Source organism: Saccostrea echinata, unplaced genomic scaffold, assembly GCF_033153115.1.
Source record: "Saccostrea echinata isolate AGI-Se365-2 ecotype Australia unplaced genomic scaffold, CSIRO_AGI_Sech_v1 ptg000062l, whole genome shotgun sequence".
NCBI classification, from domain to species: Eukaryota; Metazoa; Mollusca; class Bivalvia; order Ostreida; family Ostreidae; genus Saccostrea; species Saccostrea echinata.
In genome coordinates, this window is record NW_026889811.1 from 7,897,501 (window position 1) to 7,908,217 (window position 10,717).

At 33.9% G+C, this 10,717-nt stretch overlaps 1 protein-coding gene across 1 annotated transcript; it reads right to left on the reverse strand.

Annotated features, from left to right (window-relative positions):
• Positions 1–2,136: 2,136 nt before the first annotated feature.
• LOC133175486 (peptidyl-prolyl cis-trans isomerase B-like) lies at positions 2,137–10,621 on the reverse strand. The gene is made up of 4 exons (XM_061310586.1): positions 10,475–10,621; positions 9,861–10,074; positions 3,361–3,483; positions 2,137–3,233 (listed from the first exon to the last, which is right to left on the reverse strand). The coding sequence occupies exons 1-4, from the start codon at positions 10,520–10,522 to the stop codon at positions 3,001–3,003; spliced, it is 618 nt and encodes a 205-aa protein (XP_061166570.1). The 5' UTR covers positions 10,523–10,621; the 3' UTR covers positions 2,137–3,000.
• Between the last annotated feature and the right edge of the window lie 96 nt (positions 10,622–10,717).

Genomic DNA, 10,717 nt, shown 5'->3' on the forward strand with positions numbered 1-10,717 from the left:
TTAGCATTGAATACATGTATTACTTTAATTTGAAAAGAAAAATTGATCTTTTTTGTCATGCATTTTGCCAGTGCTTTAGATTTCCAGATGGAGTATGAACTGTTCATTTTGAATTTATATATACATGTATTTGCAAACAGTCCTCTTTCAGGCTTTATTTACACGTTTTTCCCATAATGATGTGGAACCATCATTGTTCGTTGGGGACCAGTGTTCGTGAATTTCATAGGTCATCCTTACTCATGAATTTACATCCACACAAACGTTTATTTTGTAAACATACCGATTCATTGAATCTACCATATAAACGAGTAAATAATGAACGAGTAAAATTTTGCTTGCCCATGAACATTGATCCCCACGAATTAATATAAAATCCACAATATCCAATTTTATTCTAGTACTTCAAAAAAGATGTATAATTAATAAATTATTTTCAAAGATATATTTTATTGTCTGACTTTGCTTTTGTATATATTTGGCTCTACCAATCATTTGATTCTAGCATTGTGATCTATCTGTTTGTCACAAAATTGTGTCTGCACCATAAATCTTACCTTTAATTGAAAAAAATTTAAACTTCAGGTTGTTGTTGACTATGGTCTAACTGTGTGTCATAATCTTGACTTACTTTAAGGTCATATCTCAAAGGTCAAGGCCACTGGGCAATGATATAGTAAAATGGTGTCCTGGCTATAACTTTAGAACCTCTGGGTTGAAATGTTTTCAGTATATAGTTTATTGTTACTGATGACTAGCAGACTAGCAGATGTGTTAGGTCTTGACTCAAGGTCATATCCTCAAGGTCAAGGCAATGATGCAGGTAAATGGTGGCCTGGCTATAACTTTTGAACCTTGACTTGGTTGAAATGTATTTGATGTATAGAATATTGTTGCTGATGACCCACAGGTGTCATGGTTTTGACCTTGAGGTCATATCATGAAGGCCAAAAAATAGGAAAGAAATTAAAAATCTTCAGTTTTACATGTAAAGTGTCTTGGATAGAAATACTGTACTTGTCTATGCAGTGGTGTTTTTTTTTTAAAGAAAAAACTCATTTCTAGGTACAATCAATGTTTGTAGAGTAAAAGCTGTCCTTGATCAGCTCAATTGCATATACCAAGACAGGCTTAATTATTATCGCTAGGTTTATAACATCACTTGCCAATAAAACTTTGAGAGTGTAAGTTGGAACCCCATGCTTGTCCATCTTTTCATCTATCTTTGTAATCATGTTTGGGTCTTACCTTGTACTTCATATTTGAAGAAAAAATGCTTGTGATTTAAGGGTGTGGCTTTCCCTCAACATTCATTTGAACAATAAAAAAATCATTGACGAAAATTTCAATTCCTGTCATGCACCATTGTTAAACTGGGAAAAAATTGGAAGCTTATGGGATGATGCAGAAGACTGCCATTGACCTGAAAGAGTGCAATTACTTTGACAGTTTGACTACGTGTCTTTTGGGCAAGTTTAAAGTCACAGAAAAAAAAAACAGTTAAATATAAGTTCAGATCATAACCTTGTACGTGTAATAGAAAAATGCTGGAAGCTTAAAGATACCTGTGTGTGGACCTTTATCCAGGCATTTTGGACAAAATCTATGACACAGAATGTCATTCCTGTCTGTGGCATATCTTTGTAATGAATAAAAATTAAAAGCTCATATTGTTCAACAGGAAGGTCTGACAAAACCTTGAACCGAGGTCAACTTGGTACCAGTAAATTCAAGGTCACTGGCAGGTTGTAAACTTTTCAGTTTCAATCAAATTAAGCTATTCAAACAAGGTTACAGGCAGAAGAAAAATGTGGGAGGGGGCTGAAAAGGTGTCCATTTATTAACCAACTCACAATATTTCTAGTATTTAGTGTTTTCACATTGAATAAAACTTACATTGTAGTGAAATCATCTTGATAAATGAATAAACATCGTATGGTGAGAAAGAATTAAAACACTTTTGAACTCAAAATGGAGCATAATTTCGAAAGAAAAATATCCACAAGTGAAATTAAAACTTCATATGGTTTATGAGAATTCACATTTTGGCGCACTGAAGAGCATGAAAGGTTCACCAAGTCAGGAAAAAATGTCGATCAAGAAAATTTCACGGATACTGATAAAACAAACACAGCATGAATTGAATTTATAAATTTAATGTCCGAGATTCAGCATTTGGTTCAACAAAACAAATCAGCAAATAAAGCTTTGATTTGAAATATGTATAAACAGATTTGGCACTTAAAATACAAATTAAGTATAAACCATAATTCGATGTCTTAAAACTGGTGCACTGGTCTTATGAAGGCACATTTCAGGAATGAACACATTGTCATTCACAAGATATGGACGGTGAAGAAAACTTGCACCTGAGAATCAAAATCATTACTCCCAATGGCAAGAATAATGTATATTTGCATAAAAAATATAATTTAGGCCAAATAAAAAAATATGTGTGGTTCTGGTTACCCGACCTTCCCTATTTTATACCCCCGACCCTAAACTTTTTTTTGGCAATTTTCATATTTTTTCCGGAATTTCCCCCGATTTCCATCAATGGCTCCAGTTTAAGTTTTAGTTTCAGCAATGACGGCCTCCTTGCAAAACATAGTGCAAGTGTTTAATAGTGTTAAATCCAAAGCAAGCTAGCATGTAGGTGTCCCCTACCAATATTGACTAGTATATTATCACACCACATCTAAATGCCATTTGCAAAGCAGTGATAGGTCTTATTAAGAAAAAAATTAAGAAAATCATTTTGTTTAAAAAAAAAAAATAAATTAAAAAAAAAATTAAAAAAAAAAAAAAATCCCTACCTACCTACCCTAATTTTTTTGGAAGTGTAACCGGAACCACACATATTTTTTTGTTTGGCCCTTACTATTTCTGATACAAAAAAATATGAATTGAGAATCATTCCTAAACCTTTAAAAATCTCTATCAATGTAAATGTTTAACAAAAACTGAACACAGGGCATATATTCCAGCTTAAAAACAGATTTATGCAGTTGCATCATCTGCAGTGACATCAAAGGGTGTAGCCACTGGTAATTCCCCACTCTTGGCTATTGTGACATCCTCTATAGGGCGATCCATGGAGTTGGTTTGGACTGCCTCAATGTCACGCACTACATTCATTCCCTCCAGAACCTTGCCAAAGACTATGTGTCTACCATCTAACCATGGAGTCTTGACAGTAGTAATGAAGAACTGGGAGCCATTGGTATCTGGTCCTACAAAAATGAGAGAGGCCAATTTCAACACAAGGTACCTGACACATAAATTTGGTCAGTTTTTTTTTTTTTTTTCAACAGTTGTCTCTGTCCTACAAAGTCTTTTTTTCAAAATTGATTTTCATACCAGCATTAGCCATGCTTAGCCAGCCAGCTCCATAATGAGACAGTTTGAATGGCTTCTCATCTGGAAAAGTTTCTCCATATATACTTTTTCCTCCCATTCCATCTCCTCTGGTGAAATCTCCACCTGTGGAAAACAAATGAATACTATTTGTTTCTTTTTCAATATACAACCAAGTAATTCTAGTTTTATCCAAAGATAATATTAATCATTTTTATATTATTATATTAATCATTTTTTGGTAACACATAACGAGAAACCCACGGGCCAGATCGCTCACATGAGCACTTGGTTAGGGGAATCAATGTTGTTCATATGGAAGGATTCACTTTTTTTCAAGGGAAGATAATTAAGAATTAGTGAAAATTAAATGACTTTGAAACATGAAGGACAAGGCTAAAGTTTTTCAAAGGTAGGTTTAAGTCCAAGATCAAGGTCAACGGTCAAAATTGTTGGTACAAAAGGGAAGTTCATGTCACTAGGAACAAACCTGTGAGATATGAAGGCCTTAACATGAACCATTCTAAAGTTGTGGCCAAGGTTAAAGTTTTTCAAAAGAAGGTCAAACTCAAAGGTCAAGATTCAAAAGATTCAAAAGTCAAGTTAAAGTTTGGTAAATTTTTGCAAATTCCAGGGTCAAGAGGTCAAAGATGTTGGTATCTTGGTACCCAAAGAAAGGTCTTGTCAGTAAGGATACACATATAAAATATGAAAGTCCTAGCTCCAACCAATTAAAAATTAAGAGATAGGTTAGAGTTTTTGAGGACAGATAGATACATAGATAGGCACACTGGAGAGAGTAAGTAAATGGTTTATTATGGTGGCATGTGTTATGTACAATTACAACAACAAATAGACACATAATAAGAATTTAAACACCCAGTCCATCGGGCCTACATGTCACTTTTAACAATATAACATTCTGATTTCAATAAAAATACAGTGGTATTACGCATTGTGTTTATTATATATAATAGACTGTCTATAAGTATGTGCAGAGTACAGGAATTATGCAGTTTGTCTGGTAAAGTTTTTTTTTTAAAAGAAATTTTGTTTTGTCTAAATCTGAAATATTGGTTGCAGTTGGTTTAAATCAATACTGGAAAATAGATTGCTCTAAAATTTGATTATGGGGTACAATGAAGCAAAAACAAAAAAAAAAAAAAAAAAAAAACATGTCCCCGAATCTTTGATTACAGGGGCATGCAATTGCTTTGCTTATAATCATCAAATATCTCTTGTTAATTCATACTGTATAACCTGTATGATTACTTTTTTCAATATTGTCTTATAAGTAAAACAATCCTAACTTTGATAATTCTTCCTTAAAATTCAAAATCCTACTATCATTATTGGAGGGGAAAAGAAGAAATTAAAATGGGTGTCTACAGAAATGAAAAAAGAGGGGAAAAAAGATAAGATATGATAATCAATGGGAGAGAAAGAGTATTGTGAAAACAAAGGATAAAAGCAAACAGTCATAAAAGCTAAGGTTTATGTCCTAAAAAAATACAAAAAATTTACAAATATAATTTGAAATTATAGTCTTAATTTTTTTAAAAAGAAAATTGTATGCAAATAAATGTGTATGCATGTGATTAATAACTAAACTGACAATAAACCGACCAGTTTTTTTGTATCATTGACAATAAAGGCTTTGTTTTTTTGTGTTGATTTTATATCACTGTTTGGTTCATTTATTTAAATCACGCAGTAATTATGGTTTAAAGTTTGACAAGTAATATCATAAATTGGTGTTAACTCTGATAATGGAAATTAAGAGATTTCAAACTCTGTTTTGTTTTTTTTTGAGATTATTGAAGAAACAGGTTGATGAACTGCAAGCTAGATGTTAGAACCTATAAACATGCATGAATACAATAAAGTAAACCACTGTGCATGTACTCTCTTTCTCAGATTTAAAGAAATTAATGCCTAACATACTGTTCTGTTGGCTGACATAGCACTGTGGCTGCAATTGCTGAAAATTCCACAATGAATATGCGGATATTCTTTTCATTGATTCTACACCTATCTTTATATATACAAGACAGAATGTACCAAGTACTGGAAACTACTTTTCTAATCTGCATGAATTTATTCCTAACTTAACATAGCATTAAAGATAATTAATTTAAATTATTAAAAATTTTCAGAAATGGATCTTGCTGCCAAAAATAAATGTTTTCATATTTCAGTAAAAAAGAAACACATCTGAGGCAATAAAATCTATTAGGAGCCTGCCATTTACTGACTCATATGAAATAAAGGCTTCATTGAGAAGTTCCTTGTCACAGCTTACCAGCACTTCACGTAAATTATTTGACAAGCAAATATGTTAAGTATGTACAAAATAAAACAATGCAGGCATACAGTACATTACATTCCATCTTGAGGACTTCCCAAACAAAAAAATCTTCCTAAATATTTTGGCAGATGCATATGGAAATGCAAGTGTGATGATATTTAAGAACAGGACTAAAGCAATGTATGGATTCCTTTATACTCTCTGCTTACACACAAGCATATATAAGTCAAAAGAATCCATGCAAATGAAATGTCTTACAAAACATAAAAAAACTTCAGGTATTCGACCCACATTAGGATTTTATTTTCAAATCTTAACTATCCATCATGTATAAAATACTCTGATACTAAGTCAAACCATTTTAGAGTAGAAAAAGATTTACCAAGAGAAATTCAGGGGGATACCTCTTCAAAGACAGTACAAATTAAGTCATAAATTAGACTAAGTGCACATTCTGCTCTTACATACTGCTACTAAAACATGAAAATTATGTCTAAATGTACCGAGTATTCAGATCATACACATCTGTCTTGTAATGCCATAAAAAATTAATTAATAGTTTCTCAGGCCAAAAAATTCAAATGCAGCAGGCAGGTTTTTTTGTTTTTTTGTTTTTTTTTAAGGAGGTGTTATACCTTTTTTCATGTCAGTCATTCTACAAAATGATGATATTAACTGATTCTTACATTTTTGTGGTCTTACTTTAATTATAATATGTATTCAACTTTAAATAATGTTATTCCCAACAAAGTTAATTCATATAATACTGTATTAACAAGAAATGTCTTGTATATCTAACAAGAGGCCCATGGGCCACATTGCTCACCTGAGCACATTGGCTAGACAAAGGCACAAATCAGTTCAGAAATGAATGGGGGATGCTTCCATATAAATATGACTCAGCATGGCTTTACTGTTCTTGAGAAGAAGATTTTTAAAGATTTTTCCTATAAATTTCTATGTAAAACTTTGATCCTCCATTGTGACCACGCCCTACCCCCTGGGGTCATGATTTGAACAAACTTGAATCTACACTACCTGAAGATGCTTCCGTATATGTATGACTCTTCATGGCTTTACTGTTCTTGAGAAGAAGATTTTTAAAGATTTTTCCTATAAATTTCTATGTAAAACTTTGATCCTCCATTGTGACCACGCCCTACCCCCTGGGGTCATGATTTGAACAAATTTGAATCTACACTACCTGAAGATGCTTCCGTATATGTATGACTCTTCATGGCTTTACTGTTCTTGAGAAGAAGATTTTTAAAGATTTTTCTTATATATTTCTATGTAAAACTTTGATCCTCCATTGTGGCCACGCCCTACCCCCGGGGGTCATGATTTGAACAAACTTGAATCTACACTACCTGAAGATGCTTCCATATAAGTATGACTCTTCATGGCTTTACTGTTCTTGAAAAGAAGATTTTTAAAGATTTTTCTATATATTTCTATGTAAAATTTTGATCCTCCATTGTGGCCCCGCCCTAACCCCGGGGGTCATGATTTGAACAAATTTGAATCTATACTACCTCAGGATGCTTCCATATAAAGATGACTCATCATGGCTTTACTGTTCTTGAGAAGAAGATTTTTAAAGATTTTTCTTATATATTTCTATGTGAAACTTTGATCCTCCATTGTGGCCCAGCCCTAACCCCGGGGGTCATGATTTGAACAAAATTGAATCTACACTTCCTGAGGATGCTTCCATATAAATATGACTCATCATGGCTTTACTGTTCTTGAAAAGAAGATTTTTAAAAGATTTTTCCTATATATTTCTATGTAAAATTTTGATCCTCCATTGTGGCCCAGCCCTAACCCCGGGGGTCATGATTTGAACAAATTTGGATCTACACTACCTGAGGATGCTTCCATATAAATATGACTCTTCATGGCTTTACTGTTCTTGAGAAGAAGATTTTTAAAGATTTTTCTTATATATTTCTATGTAAAACTTTGATCGTCCATTGTGGCCCGACCTTAACCCCGGGGTCATGATTTGAACAAATTCGAATCTACACTACCTGGGGATGCTTCCATTTAAATATGACTCATCATGGCTTTGCTGTTCTTGAGAAGAAGGTTTTTTAAAGATTTTTTCCTATATATTTCTATGTAAAACTTTGATCCTCCATTGTGGCCCAGCCCTAACCCCGGGGGTCGTGATTTGAACAAAATTGAATCTACACTTCCTGAGGATGCTTCCATATAAATATGACTCATCATGGCTTTACTGTTCTTGAGAAGAAGATTTTTAAAGATTTTTCCTATAAATTTCTATGTAAAACTTTGATCCTCCATTGTGGCCACGCCCTAACCCCGGGGGTCATGATTTGAACAAACTTGAATCTACACTACCTGAAGATGCTTCCATATAAGTATGACTCTTCATGGCTTTACTGTTCTTGAAAAGAAGATTTTTAAAGATTTTTCTATATATTTCTATGTAAAACTTTGATCCTCCATTGTGGCCCCGGCCTAACCCCGGGGGTCATGATTTGAACAAACTTGAATCTATACTACCTCAGGATGCTTCCATATAAATATGACTCATCATGGCTTTACTGTTCTTGAGAAGAAGATTTTTAAAGATTTTTCTTATATATTTCTATGTAAAACTTTGATCCTCCATTGTGGCCCAGCCCTAACCCCGGGGGTCATGATTTGAACAAAATTGAATCTACACTTCCTGCGGATGCTTCCATATAAATATGACTCATCATGGCTTTACTGTTCTTGAAAAGAAGATTTTTAAAGATTTTTCCTATATATTTCTATGTAAAATTTTGATCCTCCATTGGCCCAGCCCTACCCCCGGGGGTCATGATTTGAACAAATTTGGATCTACACAACCTGAGGATGCTTCCATATAAATTTGACTCTTCATGGCTTTACTGTTCTTGAGAAGAAGATTTTTAAAGATTTTTCTTATATATTTCTATGTAAAACTTTGATCCTCCATTGTGGCCCAGCCCTAACCCCGGGGGTCATGATTTGAACAAATTTGAATCTACACTACCTGAGGATGCTTCCATTTAAATATGACTCATCAAGGCTTTGCTGTTCTTGAGAAGAAGATTTTTTAAAGATTTTTTCCTTAGTATATATTTCTATGTAAAACTTTGATCCTCCATTGTGGCCCCGCCCTAACCCCGGGGGTCATGATTTGAACAAAATTGAATCTACACTTCCTGAGGATGCTTCCATATAAATATGACTCATCATGGCTTTACTGTTCTTGAGAAAAAGATTTTTAAAGATTTTTCTTATATATTTCTATGTAAAACTTTGATCCTCCATTGTGGCCCCGCCCTACCCCCGGGGGTCATGATTTGAACAAATTTGAATCTACACTACCTGAGGATGCTTCCATATAAATATGACTCATCATGGCTTTACTGTTCTTGAGAAGAAGATTTTTCCTTTATATTTCTATGTAAAACTTTGATCCTCCATTGTGGCCCCGCCCTACCCCCGGGGTCATGATTTGAACAAACTTGAATCTACACTACCTGGGGATGCTTCCACATGAGTTTCATCTTTCCTGGTCCTGTGGTTCTTGAGAAGAAGATTTTTAAAAGATGCTATTCATTTTTCACTAATTCTTAATTATCTCCCCTTGAAAGAGGGTGTGGCCCTTCATTTGAACAAACTTGAATCCCCTTCACCCAAGGATGATTTGTGGCAAGTTTGGTTAAAATTGGCCCAGTGGTTCTTGAGAAGAAGTCAAAAATGTGAAAAGTTTACAGACAGATGGACAGACGGACTACAGACAAAATGTGATCAGAAAAGCTCACTTGAGCTTTCAGCTCAGGTGAGCTAATAAAAACGTTTATTTAAAAGGGGAATAACTCAATTTTCTTTTTCAACTTGGAAATATAGAAAATTGAGTTATTTCCCTTTTCAATATATCAATAAAATTGATCAATGCGGCAGTGATTGACCTGATGCGGCGGTGCCTGAGAAACTATTGATTAATTTTTTTTGGCCTAATATTTAATTTCATTGAATCTGAGGCTATGATGGACCAGATACCTAAAGTCTATATCCGATTGTCTTAGCTACCCACTAAAAACCCTTATCTTAGTGTAGAACATTGTATCTGAAGTCTTCAATGACCCTTAAATTATTAGGGCACACACCATGCATATCATAAAGTTAAACATATATGCCATGGGCACTATACCTTGTATCATGAAATTACTGATGACTCTGTGGAATGAGCTCCCTTGATAACCAAAGCCTGTTTCACCATTCACATTACCAACAGCGAGTTGTCGGAAGTTTTCCACAGTCTTTGGAGCTGCTTCCCCAAGGAGGCCGATAACAATGCGTCCAGCATCTTTTGTCCCAATCTTAACGTCAAAGTAGACCTTCTTGGTAACAGTTAAATCTCCTCCCTACAAAGAGAAGAAATAAATACCATCCTGTCATATCCATTAAATTCAACCTTTAAGTTTTCCTTATTTAAGTTAATGATTAATATGATTTTTCCTACAACATTAATTTATTATTATAATGTACTATTTAACATAAGAATGCATACGCATGTGGAAAGAAGCCTTGAATCAATTGAGGCCTGGTGCTCTGGAATTTTTATTTCTTATTTATTTAGTATCTTCTACTTATGTACTGGTAAAACTTTGGATCATTACTGTGACCCTCTTGGGGTCATGATTTGAACAAAGATCCGCGCCTACATTTTGACAATATAAATCCAACAGACTGGGAGCGATAGATATCAAATAGGTGTGGTTGAATAAAACATAAAATAATTAAAGAAACATAAAATAGGTTTACCAGAGCATAATGCAGATTCAACACGAAGAGTGCCACCAGAAAATTCATGATTTCTTTGCGCTGTCAGTCTGTCAGAATCGCCACGTTTCTTGCGATCAGAAATGAGAATGTACTGTATGTCGTAAAAATAGTTACGAATCTTAAAGAATTAAAAGCGTTGCATTATGTGTAATAAAATGTTTCCTTTTATAACATCATCATTTTAACATAGAGCGTCAGAACAGACATCATGAATTATTAATT

Coding starts and splice junctions, on each gene's coding strand:
- LOC133175486 (XM_061310586.1), bottom strand. CDS start 10,522: ATGAATTTTCTGGTGGCACTCTTCGTGTTGAATCTGCATTATGCTCTG. Junction 10,075..10,474: donor TGAATCTGCATTATGCTCTG/GTAAACCTATTT, acceptor TTCTCTTTGTAG/GGAGGAGATTTAACTGTTAC. Junction 3,234..3,360: donor GCTAAGCATGGCTAATGCTG/GTATGAAAATCA, acceptor TCATTTTTGTAG/GACCAGATACCAATGGCTCC.